Genomic DNA, 16,203 nt, shown 5'->3' with positions numbered 1-16,203 from the left:
CTGCTATAATTATAAAGTGCTCTCATGCACTGTTTGGGAGATTCCAAGTACTGCAAACAGCAGGGAGTAATCTTTGGAATTTCCCAAGTACAAAAAAAAAAAAAGAAAAAAGACTCAGACTTTAAGGTCAGAAGGGACCATTATGATCATCTAGTCTGACCTCCTGCACAATGCAGGCCACAGAATCTCACCCACCCACTCCTCCCAAGTCCTCTTCTTTCTCCTCCTTGTCATGGTCAGGCCTTGGGTTTGGAGGTGGCAAACAAAATGAAAGAAAGGGGCAACTCTATAAAGAGAAGTTGTACCCAATAGACAGGAATTTGCTAGTAATTACCAAATACCACAGTTGAAAAATAACATGACCCAATGGTATGGGGCTGGGAGCCAGGAACTCCTAATTTCCAATTCCAGCTCTGCCAATCAGTTGTTGTGACTTGCCCAAGGCCACATTTAGCCCCTCTTACTGCCTTCATTTCCCTATCTGCTAACAAAAGAGATAATGCTTTTTATCTAAGGAATGTTGGAGAATTAATTAAAATAGTGTGTGTTTGCATAATGCTTTGAAAATGCAACAAATACTAAGTGCTGTTATTAAATGTATTATAAAAACGGAGTGACATTTTAAAATTTGACAGTGCCTTATTACTGCACTTTCACTTGTTACAACCACTACAACCAAGCCAAGTTCACTTGCTCACAACTTTCCAAAATATTTATTGTTTGGGCTCAAATTTTCCATGTGTGGTCTGTATCTAAAGGTGAATGTTTTTTGAGAGTCTGAGCAAAATCTTCTCAGTTGGTTTGAAGTTATTTTCCCATTGTCAAATAGCTCTAAACACAGAGATATTGTTTTCTTTTAAAGTGGAACTTTACAACGCCATACTTATTACACAATAAGTATGTGATTGCTGAGCAGCAGAGTTTTGCTAAGCTTGAAAATGATTTATTTTAAAATAAAGCTTTAAACATTTTTTTTTTAAATTGAGCATTCCAGGAGAAAATCCCATGCTTAAAGTTGGATGTGGTGCACATTTACTCACAGGCAATTAACTGCAAAGCTGTTTGGTTACTTACAGGAATGCATAAACTCACCCAGTGAAGCAGGAACAGATTGCAAGATCAAATAGCTCAATAGAGGTGGTGAAACTTGTAAATGCTGCAAGCAGTGTAGCTCCAAACTATGTAGTTTATAACCAAAGCTTGAAAAATCCACTTGCCCACTCAGCACATGATGTGTAAGTGATATCTTTCTAAGACGGCATACAATCAGCTCCAGTGCCCCCATTGCCACTGTTTGGGGAAAGGGTGTACCAAGTACTGCCATTAAAGCAGCTTGGGGGTGCTCAGCAGCTGCTTCTGTTAGAAGCAGGATGTCCTGGAGGGACTGCCACTCCCTGGAACAGGAGGCACTACAGGCCCAGCCACCCCTGCAGAGGGCTCTGTATATGGGAAGGTGTCCCCTACCAAATACAGCCATTCCAGTAGGGAAAAAAATTATTTAATCAGGGCTCAAAAAAAAATCTACTCACTTAGAGGGAGTAGTAATTATATGTGAAAGCCATCAACTTCTGCAAATCCAAGCTTTCTTTTAAAAAGGAGGTTTCTGGCTCTTATGGCTGTGGAGTTAACTTTCCAAAACTAAGCTAACATAGCGCTATCATCCTACATCTTCAGACATACATCTCCAGCACCTCTGGTGCTATTCACAGCTTTGCCAAGTTGCAACCAAGTGAACGCTACTTAGGCCATGTCTACACTATGGAGACTATACCAGCTTAGCTATGTCAGCATAGCTATGCCTGCATAACTCTATAGCACAGGCTCAGCCTACACCAACAGAAGGGTTTTTTCCTTCAATGTAGGAACACCCCGCCCCAAACAAAAAGTTAGCTACATCCATGGAAGCATTCTTCCATTGACACAGCTGCATCTACACTGGGGGCTAGGTCAGCACCGATATGATGGTCAGAGGTGTGGGTTTTCACACCCCTGACTGAGGTAGCTAGGTCAACCTAACTTTTAAGTGTAGACCAAGCCAATATCAGAAGACCCAGGTCAATGTCATTGTACTACATCTTGGGAAACTGAGTAGCAGCAGAGACAAACACTGAAGATATTCACTGGTGAGGGTGAGCCAAAATCAGAGACTCTAAAGTAGGAGGGGAGGACTAGAGAGAGACTGTTCTCCCTACTAATCTTCTGTCTGTTAGGTGTCTGGTAAATTTTTCAAGCCATATGTATTAAAATGGAAAATGGATTGAGTAAGCCATTCAGCATCAAGACAGGTGTAAGGCAGGGGTGCGTCCTGTCTCCTATTCGGTTTATGCTAGTCATCAACTATGGATTAAAACAATGTGGCAGTGATACATATGGCCTAAAATGGAACAATTCAAGACTATTCGATCTAGACTTTGCTGATGACATCGTTCTGATCAGTGAAGATGCCAACAGACTATACAAATGCACAAACCAAGTAAAAGAAGAAATGGAGAAGATAGGTTTGAGATACAATGCAAAGAATGTAATATGTTAATGAGGACTATAGAGACAGAAATCAAAATTGAAGAAGAGAAACTGGAGAAGGTGGACAATTTCACATATCTTGGAAGTACCATCAGCCAAGATAGTACTAGCTCTGAGGAAAGAAGAAGAATCGGGAAGGCAAACGCTGCATTTGGAAGACTCAAACATCTGGCAACTCAAAAATATCTCCCTCAAGACAAAACTGAATGTGTACAAAGCAGTTGTTATCGCTATCACAACATATAGCAGTGAGACATGGCAACTTACCAAGAAAGATACGCAAAAACTGGATGCATTTCTTAACAAATGTCTGAGAACATTGGGAATAACATAGAGAGATAGGAAGACGAATGAAGACGTCAGAAAAATTACTGGACAAGGTACCCTCTCACAAATAATCTACAAAAAAAGACATCAGTGGCTGGGACATGTGCTGAGAATGGAAAAAGAACATTTACCAAATACCACTCTTGAATGGAAGCCAGCAAACACAAGAAGACAGACCACAAATAACATGGAAACCAACAGTTCTGAATGACATCAAGCACCTCAACATGAAATGAGAAGATTTGGAGAAAAGGGCAGTTGAGAGGCAAGGATGGCAAATGTGGGTAGCCCAATGTGCAGCAAAGCACGTGATGGACTAATGTAATGTATAATAGAGTGGGTGGAAAGGTATGAGACTGTATGTGAATGGGTGCAAGCGAGAATGTAAGTGGGTGGGAAAGGGGAAGAGATTGATTATTAATTTTATGGCAACCAAAAGTGGGCTCGGTGCTTCACAGAGGACAGGTCCTTGTTCTAACAGGATTACAATATGAGACGCCAATCCTGCAATAGCTGTGAGTGAACTCCTGCTCTCCCACAGACGGCCAATGACTTAAGTGAAATGCCACATGATTACAGGGGTCTGCCCCACATGGTTCTGATTGTCAGACTGTGACTTTTATGAAGAACTTGAAAGTTAGAAAAAAGAATAATAAAGGAGAAAAGAGGAAAAAGAATCAATGGCTAATTTGGAGACGTGAAAGACACAGAAATTATAGGAGAGAAGACAGAATACAATTTATTATAAAGAAAGCTATAAAGCGATATAGAAAGAGGAAAAGGGCACTGAAACTGCTCAAAAAAGAGACACACTAATAACTGATGGAAATACAAGAGAGAAGTAGTAGAATGAAGCCAGGAAGAGAAAGAAGGTATAAAAATGAAAAATGTGATGTAGTAAATTAGTTTTTTTAATGTACTGAAAATATTTGACTGTCAACAGGTTGCAATTAAATACAGTACACAATGAACAACTGTTTTATGTCTTAAATTGCAGGAGCTTGGTGATGCAGGTATTTTTACCCATGTTAGTGACTTAGTATCAGGTATGTTTTTCTAGCCCTGTAATTAATCACATTAAAATATTGCTGTTTCCTTACATAAATAGGTAATCAAATCTATTACTTGAATGTTTATTGCAACATTTAATTGTTGAAATAAACACAGCAACATTTATTTCAATCCACACATTTTTGAGGACATGCAAGTCTGGAAGACTGCATTCAATGTAAAGGGAATTGGAAAGGGAAACCATGTGCTCTGCGTGTTCTCTTTAGCTACCCATTCTATTATATAATTTTTTTAGTTCTTAACACATTTCTCCATACAGGTCGAAGATATATGACTTCACTGAAGACTGAGAGCCACACTCCCCACTACATTGGAAAATCCCACATAGGGAACCAAAACAAAAAACAAAACTGCTGATTGCTAAACTGATCAAAGTCCCAGGGTCTGTTTGATTTTCTGGATACCTAACAGAAGCCAGGCCACCCATGTGGAGAGCCTGAGTTCCTGCAGTAGCCTCCAACTCTTCCCAAGACCCAAGGTAACGCAAGGAATAATAATACCAACCCACCCAGAATTATTTTACACAGGTAATTCCTGTAGATATGCAAGGAAGGACACCTTACAGCAGTGGTCACCAACGCGGTGCCCGTGGGTACCATGGCGCCTGCCGGGGCATTTATGTGCGCCCACCTAGTGCCCAGCAGGGGAGAGAAGCCGCGGCCCCGTGCCTGCTGGCGACCGAGAACTCCGGGGCTGCAGGCTGCGAGCGCCGGTGTTCTCAGTCCCTGGCAGGCGCGGGGCTGCAGCTTCTCTCCAGCTTCTCCAGGGCTGCAGGTGCTGGTGTTCTCGGTCCCTGGCAGGCACGGGGCTGCGGATTAAGCCGGAGAGAAGCTGTGGCCCCACGCCTGCCGGGGACAGAGAACTCCGGGGCTGCAGGCTGCGGGCGCTGGTGTTCTCTGTCCCCAGCAGGCACGGGGCCTGCCTAGTGCCCAGCAGGGGAGAGAAGCCGCATCCCCGCACCTGCTGGGAACACAGAACTCCGGGGCTGCAGGCGCCAGTGTTCTGTGTCCTCCTGGCTTCTCTCTGCACTGCCCAGAACTGGCGCAAAAAAAAAAAATTCATGCTCCGACTCTGCAGAATGGACAGAATGCCGCCCCAGGCACGTGTTTGCTCCACTGGTGCCTGGAGCCGGCCCTGTATGTGAGTAATTGTTGGCGCCCGCCACACTCTTCTGAAAACATGAATGTGCTACTGGCCACCAAAAGGTTGGGGACCACTACCTTACAGCATGGCCATTCTCCAGCTCCACCCTTCCCCCAGTGTGCTCCACCCCTCTGCAGAGCTTGACCATGTGGTTCTCACATGGGTCTCTGAAGCCAGGAGGGTGTATGCTGCAGAGTCACTACTCCCCACTTCTGCATGTTTGGGGGTTTCTCTACACCAGTCAGGTCCTAAGTCTCCTCCACTCACAAATGTCACAACACATGAACACCAGGGTTTCCTCCACACTCTGATCACTCAAACACATCTGAATGACATTTTACAAAGTTTTCCCCAAAATTTCACCTCTGCGCAGAGAATCAACTTGAGAAATGCTCATTCTTTAAGAAAGTTGTGAGGGCCAGGAAACAGGGGTTTAGAATGGAATGAAAATCCAAATGCTAAGATTACAGCATTGCTACCTTCTCACAAGTGTATAAATATTTAAAACCCAAATAAAACATTGAGAGATAAACAAGCAAATTTACTAGCCAAACAACAAACTTCAGTTCAGTGAGCTTGTTAGTATCTTGTTGCCTAATAAAAAATAATCCATAGGCCTTGGATTTCCCCACACACCCTCACCCCCCACAATTTGTAAGTTCTGACTGTGGCACAGGGTATTTCCTGATGATTAATGACTGGCTGGGGTTAATGGCCTAGGGCTACACCTTTGGCTATCAACTCTCCTCCCAGCTAGCCAGACATCCCTAGTTACCACATAGACACTTACGTTTAGTGCACCTCTGGAAGCCAGGAGCTTTGCTCCAGCCATGACAGCACTGTCCTCCACAGACGTTCACCCTGCAGTAAAGAAAGGGAACAATCCAACACAGCCTTTGACAAGCTACCTGTGTGCCCAGGTGTAGGGCTTTAAGAGCAGTGCCCTGTAATTCAACACTGCTCACAGCTGGACCATTATTGCTTCTAGAAACTACTGTTCCACACCTCGGGAGGGGAGAAAAGGCGGGAAGAAGTAAGGAGTCTGACAACAAGCACTCCACAAACTCCTGCTCCCTATAATGTATTTCAGGAGTTGGCTGGAAATGGAGTTTAAAGCCCAGAGGAGAAACCCCCTAATTTGAAAGATACAATAGCTCCCAATGATAACAGAAGGTGTTTTCAATACCTCCTCTAATGAGGTCTCCCCTGCCCCCACAAGGGGAATTGGGTTTGTGGATATAGCTGGGGCCACAAGCTCTTTCCTTGCACATGACCTGAGGAGCCAACCCCGCGCCCAGCTACAGGGGCATGTGAGAGAGATTACCGATTTCGGAGCTGGTTGCATTGCTTGTGGCTCTCCCAAAGATTAGACCCCAAAGCCTGGATCCGACTCTTCCCCGCTTCACTCACACACACACACACTAGAAGGATTACCGCCCCCCTTTTTTAATTTAAAAAAAAAAAAGTTCCGTCAGAGCTAAAATCTGTCCTGGTTGCCAACCCCACGCTCAGGTGCTGGGGAGAAGACAGACAAAGCCCTGCAGCCCTCGCGCTGCGGGGCGAGGAGGCGGCGAAAGGCAGCGATGGGCAGAGTGTTAAAGAGCTGCTGCAGCAGGGCTAGCCCAGAAAACGAGCGGGGAACTCAATGGCACGAAAGGACAATGACGTCGGGTATCTCCCCACTTTCTAGCAATCAATCAAACTATAACAATGAGGAACGTCCCAGGGATATCACCACCGCGGGTACTGTATTGGGGCAAGGAACGGCCTCCGTATGTACCCGCACCTTTGTGAACTTGCTGTTTGTTTCTGATGTTGAGCTACGTGCAGCTTCCTTCCCGCCCCCTGGGCCGATTAATCTCGTCAGATGCCCCCCAGGGTGACCCCAAAAGCCACTGCCCGACCCTCCGGCACTGTTGTGGGAGGTCTGCGGCATGCATTTGCATGATAACTTCATTAATTCCGCAGCCCACTAAGGGACCCTCCGAAGCTCTGCTGCTTGGAGGCGAGGGGGATAGTAGGGGAGGTGAGCTCGCCTTACCCCTGCAGCGGGTGCTTCTGGTGAACCTGCGGGCTGGAGCTGCTGTTGCTGCGGGTCTCCCGTTGCTGCAGCTTGGAGCGCTGAACCAGCCTGCTTGGCTTGGCGAAGGGGGCTGCGGGGCCACCAGGTTTGTGATGGAGCTGCACGCTGGAGCCCAAGCGGAGCTGCATGCTGGGACTTCCCGGTTTGCTCATCCTGCGAGTCCGCTCCAGGGTGCTGGTGCTGTACCGGGTATTCAGCTCGACGTTAAAAGTGCGCTGCTGCTGCTGCCGCTGCCCCCCGAGAGGAGCCGAGCTCTGCAGCCGGGAGCCCGCCTGGCCGGGGCGCAGTACGTATGTGATTCTCCTCAGCCTACTCTTTTCAGCGGCGTCGAGTGCCGGTGACAAAAATACACATGCACAGAGCAAAAAGCCCCATCTGATCCAAGCCATTTCCATTGCAAGAGCCCCTGCAGCCAGCAAACTCCACAACGCTCCCGATGCAAGGATTTCCTCTCCTCCAAAGTTTGTATGTGTGTGCAACTACTCACTTTGCCTGCGAGCAAGCTGCACCGCCCCCGGCGTGCTGCCGCTTCCACTCGCCTTTACTTTTTCCTAGGAGAGCAACTTAGTTCTCCCCATCCGCCCCCAAAAGGTTGGGAAATTTCAGCAAACAAGTTGTCCCATGGAGCAGGAAAACATTGTTAGAGCAAAGGGAGGTCTGGGCACGATCTGAGCTCTAAGCAGAAGTAAAAGGGGAGGAGGAACAACAGCAATGGAAGGGGGTTCTCAATAAGGAGCAGATGTTTAGGCTGCTGGAGCTGCCAGTGGTCTCTCTGTGTGTGCAAGAAAGAGTCTTTAAGCCAGATCAGGCTCAAAAACTCTCTTTAAAGTTTCTCTGCGTGAGAGAGAGGGAATATGTAGCTGCCCTGAGTGTCAGAACTGAACAGCCAATCTCGGGCAGACATGACGTCAGGCAGCAAATCCTAATTGGGAAAACCATAAAATGGGGCTGAGACTTCAGTCACAATACACTTTAAAATATAGTTAGTGTAGGTCTAGAAAGCCACAGCTAGGGGCTTTCTGCCTCCCCACTTTTATAAGAAAAGGACAAAGAACTCAATGGAGTCATTGAGGGATCTTTTACTTCTCGGATTTTACTAGTTAAGAGTGGGTTGCTATTGTGTTGATAAAGTTGTTTTCCTATATGAGAATCCCCCTATACACACACACTAGCTAAACAGTGGTGTAGAGACTGTATAGATTAACACGGACAAATAAGATGGTATAACCTGATGCAGATGCATCTGCTTATAATGTATAACTCAAATGTGTATTCTTAATTGCTCCCTCACACCTCAAAAGTACATTTTTGCCTGTGAATGCTATCATGTGATAATTTTTAATAAAGTAAGTAACCATTTCACAAAGTGAATACTATTTAGTAAGTTACTACTTTAATTCTTTGATGGCGAAGACTTATTTATTTGAATTTTAATTATCCGATCAATCTTTATAAAAGAGCATAGGCATAGGATGCTAAATTCAGGAATATGACTAAACACAGTCCAACTAGGCTCCATGTATCCATCTGTATGGATCAGTTTCCTGGACTGGGGCCTAAGGCTCCAAGTCATGCAAAGGTTTAACTTTACATGCTTAGCTTTACACACGTGTAAGCAATCTCATTGAGGTCCCTGAGATTACTTACATATGTAAAGATAAACTCATGCTTAAATCTTTGCAGGATGAGGGCCTTAGATTGTAAGTTCCTCAAAGGCGGGACTTTATTTTTATTACTATAAAGCATTATGTACATCTAAGGGACTATATAAATAATAACTACCACCGCTGGACAATAATATATAAACCAAATTGCCCAAATTCTTCCCTGATGTAACTCCACCAACATAGACAGAGTTATGCTGGGGATAAACTTGTCCCCGTTCCATTTACTTATTTTTGTAACATTGATTTTATTAATAATTTTCTTCAGGTATCACAGACAACTTTTACTTCTTTTATTTAATATGATGCCCTGAAGATTCCATCCTTTGAAGTATTTGGGAGCTAATACGTGAGAGCCATCTACAGTGCACCTTTATAGATGGGAAATGGAACAAGGTGTTGAGAAAACAATAAAATCTTTCACATTAACTGGACAGGTTGTAACCCAGGACTTCCTCCTTGGGTTCTCCTTTCCAGGACTTCTAGAAGTTTGAGCCTGGCCAAGCTGACTGGATTTTGTGCTTAAGAGCTATTGACACAGCTACTCAACTCTGTATATGAAACAGAAGCCATTTAAATTGACAAGGCTACAGGGAAGAGTCAGTATAATGAGCATAACAGCTCCCTCCCCTCCAGATCTCATCTATTTAAAACTCCTCACATATAAATAGATGTTTTAAATAGATGAGTTCAGGGTTGCTATATTCACACCACAGCATCAATGTCAAAGGCTTCTGCACCCCTCCCCACTAGCACTAAACAGCGATGCTTTGAAGAGAAAATGCTACCAGTATAAGAGGCACGCAGGTAAAGGCTACATTCAAAATAGCCCTGGAAGGGTGGTGCAGAAAAAAACTATAAACAGGGAGGATACAGCCTGACAGTAGCTCCTACTTTTAATATAATTAAGAAATTTAATTGTAAGACCAGCCCTTTTTCCCCCATCTCAGAGAACCTGTACATCTTATTTAATGCAGAAGCTGGTCTACTGCATGCAAAGTTACAATGCATAATTTTTAGTGTCATACCTACAAAAGTTAAATATTTTTAAAAGATTTTTAAAAAGACAACCTTTAAATGGGGTGGGGACTGAGCACCAAGAGGCAAACTGATGGGATACTCGGGATTGCTGCACTGCACAGGGCTGCTGCCATTCAGAAATTTTTCAGAATGAGATCACATCTACATGTGTGGCTGGGCTTTTTATACAGAGAGCAACACCTGTGTCATCCCAAAGCAGAAGCCAGTTGCTTTTAAGAAACACAGTTTTAAATCATGTCAAACAGAGGACAAATGTGGCATATTAGTAGCTACTGTATCTGCAAATAGTGAGGACATTTGCTTATTTTGTATGTCTTCAAAGGAGGTAAGTCCAAGAAGCTGGAAGTCCTTCATAAAAGAAATAGAAATATGAATTTTTAAAAAATGAATAATTCTCAGGGCAAATGGAAAGAACTGACAGACTTATTGACACAAATCTACATGGCAGATCTTGGATCCAAAATTCTCGTTCCTCGGTGGAGTAAATCTAGCCTTCTCTTCTGTAGCTCTAGAGGTTCCCTCGACAGTAGAGCAAGTGTGGTTCTGCTGCATGAGAATGTGGGGCCGGATACAAGTATGACATCTTGCCACAACGTGAAGAACAACATAAGAGCAGGGCTGAAGAGCAGTAGCCGAGGCTATTCCCTCTACTGGCTGGAGTATCTTCCAGGAAGAGGCTCCAAAGCCATTGTATGATCTATGAGGGAATATTCCTCCCCTCCCATATGCACAACTGGTCAGTGTCCTGTCTGCCTTCTCAGGTTGGGTACTGGGTTCTATGTTTGGGTCTAACTGAATGGAAATTCCATTGATGCCAAAGGATGTTCTATATAAGCAGGAAGAACAGAATACAAGTCAAGTTCTGCCTTATGGACCTCAGAGGAATCTCACCTTTAGAGGTTTATCATAGTGCTACCAAGATTTCAACAATTCAAATGCTCAAAAAGATGTGACAGACTTTGAATGTACAGTAAGATATAAAGAACAAAGCTAAAGTGTATAATGTGTGTGGTAACAGTACAAGAGAAAACTAAGTCTGGGGCTATATCTTTCTTTTGTGAACAATGGACACCAGAATTGCTTGGAGTGAAGTTTCCCTCAGAATCTATTAGTTTAGTTTCAGCACTAGATTTGCCATCTAACAAATCTATTGATAAAAGTGCTGCCAGAACTATTGTGGTTCTGAATAATAAAGTAAGGTTATATTCTGAAAAGTAACTATGAAAATGGCCCCATGGGAGGCTAATGTTTTAATCTGCTATATGTTGTTATTAAACCAACATATAAACATGCAATGAGAAATACAAAATGATGACAAAAATACTGTGAAGCTGTTAATCAAAGTAATTGACAATTAATAAGTGAGAATTACATCAGTGAGTAAATAAAAGTAAAATTAAAAGTAAAAAAAAGTTCCAAATTTCAAATCACAAAAGTAACAGTAAACCACTTATACCACACCATTAATTTCAAGAGTAACCACTCTCTAGATATGCTCTAGTTCAACCACAACTTACTGGCCTTCATGCAAGAACTCTGGAGTCAAGTTTTATGGACCACTGGTATGCAGGAAGTCAGACTAGGTGATCTTAATGGTCCCTTCTAGCCTTAAACTCTATGGAGCTAACAGCTAAGAATCTCTATTGATTTTTCAAAAAAGATCTATGGGCCTGATTTTCCTGTCACCCCAGTATCAATCAGGAATAAGTTACACCAGTGTGTAACTGCACAAATGAAAGACAAAGGAGACAAACATTTTCCCAAATAGAATTACATTTTGAAGCTTGACATCTAAGAGCCTGATTTTCTACTGCCATGCAACTTGCATAGCCACTTACATCTGTACAAAGCGAATGTAAAATGCTACTGTGACTATTTGGGAAATTTGTCTGTGTGAATTTATGAATTCCAGTTTGGTTTTGTGTTTGTATGTTTACAGCCTTATGGTTGTCTTTCAGTGCATTCATTCCTCTTCTGTTAAGGGGAAAGGGATGGGCACCTGAATGGGTGTCATTAAAGACCATCAATAATTGAATAACCTTGCCCTAGCAGAACAATGATATGGCTGCCACCTAGGGAAAACCGGTGGTCCCCACCTTGTCTGCAGGAGGTAGGGTTGGAGCAGTGGAAAGTCCCCAGAATGGGAACAAAGAAACAAGGATGTTAGAACTGGCTCTTAAAAACTCAGATGCTGGGAGCTTCAAGGAACACAAAGGAATATGCTTTCTGAGAAAGAGAGGGAATTTTTGACTGCTGGACCAGCCCAAGCTGAATGGAGTCAACAAGGAGAAAAAACGGTTACCCACCTTTTAGTAACTGTTGTTCTTCGAGATGTGTTGTTCATGTCCATTCAAAGTAGGTGTGCGCGCACCGCATGCACGCCAGCCGGAAGATTTTCCCCTAGCAGTGTCCGTAGGGTCAGCCCTGGTGCCCTATAAAGGGGCCCACCGACCCTCCACCGCCTCAGTTCCTTCTTGCCAGCACTCCAACAGAGGGGCAGGAGGGTGGGTATTGGAATGGACATGAACACCACATCTTGAAGAACAACAGTTACTAAAAGGTGGGTAACCGTTTTTTCTTCTTCGAGTGGTTGTTCATGTCCATTCAAAGTAGGTGACTCACAAGCCTAACCTTAGGTGGCGGGGTCGGAGATCACTGCTGACTGGAGTACTGCACGACTGAAGGCTGCATCATCCCTAGCCTGGTGCGTGATGGTGTAGTGTGATGAGAACATGTGGATGGAGGACCATGTGGCCGCCCTACAAATCTCCTGAGTTGGGATCTGAGCCAGGAACGCCGTAGAGGAGGCCTGCACCCTAGTGGAGTGGGCCGTGACCGGAGGGACAGGGGTCTTAGCTATGCGGTAGCATTCCCGGATGCAGGTCGCGATCCACGAAGAGATTTGCTGAGAGGAGACCAGGAGCCCCTTCATCCTATCCGCCACTGCGATGAAGAGCTGAGTTGAGTGTCTAAACGGCTTGATACGCTCTATGTAAAAAGCCAAGGCCCTGCGGACATCCAGGGAATGTAACCTCCGCTCCTCCTTGGAAGAGTGTGGTTTCGGATAAAACACCAGGAGAAAAATATCTTGACCCATGTGGAACTGTGAGACGACCTTGGGTAGGAAAGCCGGGTGAGGTCTAAGTTGGACCTTGTCCTTATAGAAGACAGTGTATGGGGGCTCGGATGTTAACGCCCTGAGCTCCAACACCCTCCTGGCTGAGGTAATCGCCACCAGGAAGGTGGTCTTATACGACAAGTACAACAGGAAGCACGAAGCCAGAGGCTCAAAGGGAGGTCTCGAGAGGGCGGAGAGGACCAGATTCAGGTCTCAAGCAGGGACCGGCTGACGAACATGCAGAAATAGCCTGTCCATATCTTTGAGGAAACGCCCGACCAGCGGGTTCCCAAACACCGAGGTACCCCCCTCTCCTGGATGGAAAGCCGAGATGGCCGCCAAGTGAACACGAATGGAGGAGAGGGAGAGGCCCAGTTGTCTGAGGTGGAGCAAATAGTCTAGGACAGGGGTGGGCAAACTTTTTGGCCCAAGGGCCACATTGGGGTTGCAAAACAGTATGGAGGGCCAGGTAGGGAAGACTGTGCCCCCTCCCAAACAGCCTGCCCCCCACCCCTTATCCACCCCCTCCCACTTCCTGCCCCCTGACTGCCCCCCTAAGAACCTCCAAACCCATCCAACCCCTCTGCTCCTTGTCCCCAACCGACCCCCCTCCATCCACCCCCCCCCACCCCCTGACCACCCCCTTCCAGGACCCCCTGCCCCTGACCGCCCCCTTCCAGGACCCTACCCCTTATCCATCTTCCCCCCCCCAGCCCCTTTCGGAATGTGGCCCCGCAAACATGGGCGGAGGACTCAACAGGAGCAGGGGCAGCCGCACAGCCAGAGAGAAGCGGCGGTTTCCCCTTCAAAGGGCCGCTTCTCTCTGGCCGGCTGCGTGGCCTCCCAGTGCTCCCCCTGAGTCCTCCGCCTGCGTTCCCTGCACTCCCGCCATCTGCACCGCCCGCCTGCATATGATTTCAGTGCAGCCAGTGTTGAGTTGCCCGAGTGCCCGGCCCTGGGTCCCCCTGTTGTTGGGGGGCCTTTGCCAGGGCACCCTGTGCTCACTTGTAAATCTGCCCCTGCACCGCGCCGCCCAGCCCCGGAGCCAGCCAGGATGCCGCGCTGCCAGCACAGCAAGCTGAGGCTGCGGGGGAGGAAGGACAGCCGGGGAGGGGCCGGGGCCAGCTGGGAGCTCAGGGGCTGGGCAGGATGGCCCCGCAGGCCAGATGTGGCTCGCGGTCCGTAATTTGCCCACCTCTGCCCTATCCACATCCCTGCCCTCTGACCACCACCCCAAACTCCTCTGCCCTCTATCCAACCCCCCCTGTCTCCTGCCCCCTTACCACACTGCCTGGAGCACCGCTGGCTGGCGGCGCTACAGCCACGCAGCCGCCGCCGCCACCGTGCAGCACAGAGACTGGGTCAGGCCGGGCTCCGCAGCTCGCTGCCCCAGGAGCTCACAGCCCCGCCGCCCAGAGCATTGCGCCAGTGGCGGAGTGAGCGAGCTGAGGCTGCGGGGGATGGGGGATAGCAAGGGAGGGGCCAAGGGTGAGCCTCCTGGGTCAGGAGCTCGGGGGCCGGGCAGGACAGTCCCGCGGGCCGGATGTGGCCCGCGGGCCGTAGTTTGCCCACCCCTGGTCTAGGACAATGGGGATTGGGACCCCCAGCAGATTGTGACCTCGCTGACCCGACCATATGGAGAAGCACTTCCATTTGGCCAGGTAGGTGGCCCTAGTTGATGGTTTCCTACTACCGAGCAGCACTTGTCTGACCTGCTGGGAGCACTGCATCTCCACCGGGTTCAGCCATGGAGCATCCATGCTGTGAGGTGAAGGGACTCCAGGTTCAGGTGGTGGAGGGAGCCCCGATCCTGCGTGATCAGGTCCGGGAGCAGGGGCAGCGTCAGGGGCGCCTGAACGGACATCTGCAGGAGTGACGTGTACCAATGTTGGCGTGGCCAGGCCGGAGCTATCAGGATTACCCGTGCGTGGTCCCTGCGAATCTTCAAAATCACTCTGTGTATCAGGGGGATCGGAGGAAAGGCGTAGAGCAGACCGACCCCCCAAGACTGTAGGAAGGCGTCCGACAGAGACCCCTGACTGCAGCCCAGGAGGCAGCAGAACCGTCGGCACTTTCTGTTTTCCCTCGAGGCGAACAGGTCTAACCGGGGAAAGCCTCAGAGCTGGAAAATTGAGCATACCACGTCCCATCGGAGGGATCACTCGTGACCCCTGGCTGAGGGTGTCCGCCAAACCATTCTGCTCCCCCGGAAGGTAGAACGCCGTTAGGTGAGTAGCATTGTGGACGCAGAAATCCCACAACGCGAGGGCTTCCCTGCACAGTGGAGAGGAGCGTGCACCCCCCTGTTTGTTGATATAAAAGACTGCCGACGTGTTGTCCGAGAGGACTGAAACACATCTGCTGGCCAGGTGGGACCAGAAGGTCAAACAAGCCAGGCGAACCGCTCTCAGCTCCCTGACATTGATATGCAACTCGAGGTCCTCCGGCGACCACAAGCCCTGCGTCCTGAGGTGTCCCAGGTGCACTCCCCAACCCCGATCCGAGGCATCCGTTACCAGGGAGAGGGAGGGTTGAGGGGCAGTGAAGGGGACACCCATGCACACTTTCTGCGGGTCGAGCCACCACCGCAGCGAGCTTAGCACCAAGCGGGGAATGGACACCACTGAGTCCAAGGGGTCCCTGGCCGGGCGATATACTGTCGCTAACAAGGACTGTAGTGGGCGAAGCCGGAGTCTGGCATGGTTTACCACATAGGTGCACACCGCCATGTGACCCAACAGCCGGAGGCAAACTCGCGCCGTGGTAATCGGGGCGCGGTGCAGTCCGAGGATGAGCTCAGAAATCACACGGAACCTGGATTCCGGCAAGTACGCTCTGGCGTGGGTGGAGTCCAGAACTGCTCCTATGAACTCTATTCATTGCATCGGAGACAGGGTGGACTTGGCTTCGTTCAAGAGGAGGCCGAGATTGAGAAAGGTCCGCCTGATGAACGACACCTGGGTCTCCACCTGCTCCTGGGAGCGGCCCTTTATGAGCAAGTCGTCCAGGTAGGGGAATACCTGGATGCCCTGCCTGCGCAGGAAGGCCGTCATGACTGCCATGCACTTCGTGAAGACCCTCAGAGCAGCTGACAGGCCGAATGGGAGCAGAGTGAACTGCAGATGGGCGTCGGCGATGACAAACCTGAGGTACCAACGGTTTCGGGGAATTATGGCAATGTGGAAATAAGTGTCCTTTAAGTCGAGGGCGGCATACCAATCTCCTGGATCCAG

The 16,203-nt window shown here is 47.8% G+C and overlaps 1 protein-coding gene across 4 annotated transcripts in view; it reads right to left on the bottom strand.

Moving 5' to 3' along the window:
- Nucleotides 1–7,974, bottom strand: part of LTBP1 (latent transforming growth factor beta binding protein 1) — a 331,513-nt gene extending 323,539 nt beyond the window's left edge. The window contains exons 1-2 of one of the 4 annotated variants that reach the window (XM_045009926.1): nt 7,106–7,974; nt 5,855–5,925 (exon numbers count right to left, since the gene is read on the bottom strand). In XM_045009926.1, coding sequence (XP_044865861.1) covers nt 5,855–5,925; nt 7,106–7,542 — 508 coding nt within the window. In that variant the 5' untranslated portion in view covers nt 7,543–7,974. The remainder of the gene's footprint in view (nt 1–5,854; nt 5,926–7,105) is intronic. The other 3 variants (XM_045009927.1, XM_045009928.1, XM_045009929.1) reach the window with 3 other exon arrangements.
- Nucleotides 7,975–16,203: the final 8,229 nt, after the last annotated feature.

The sequence above is a fragment of the Mauremys mutica genome, chromosome 3, assembly GCF_020497125.1.
Source record: "Mauremys mutica isolate MM-2020 ecotype Southern chromosome 3, ASM2049712v1, whole genome shotgun sequence".
In the NCBI taxonomy this organism is placed as follows: Eukaryota; Metazoa; Chordata; order Testudines; family Geoemydidae; genus Mauremys; species Mauremys mutica.
Note: the sequence above shows the minus strand (reverse complement) of the source record. Positions and strands in the feature narration are given on the sequence as shown.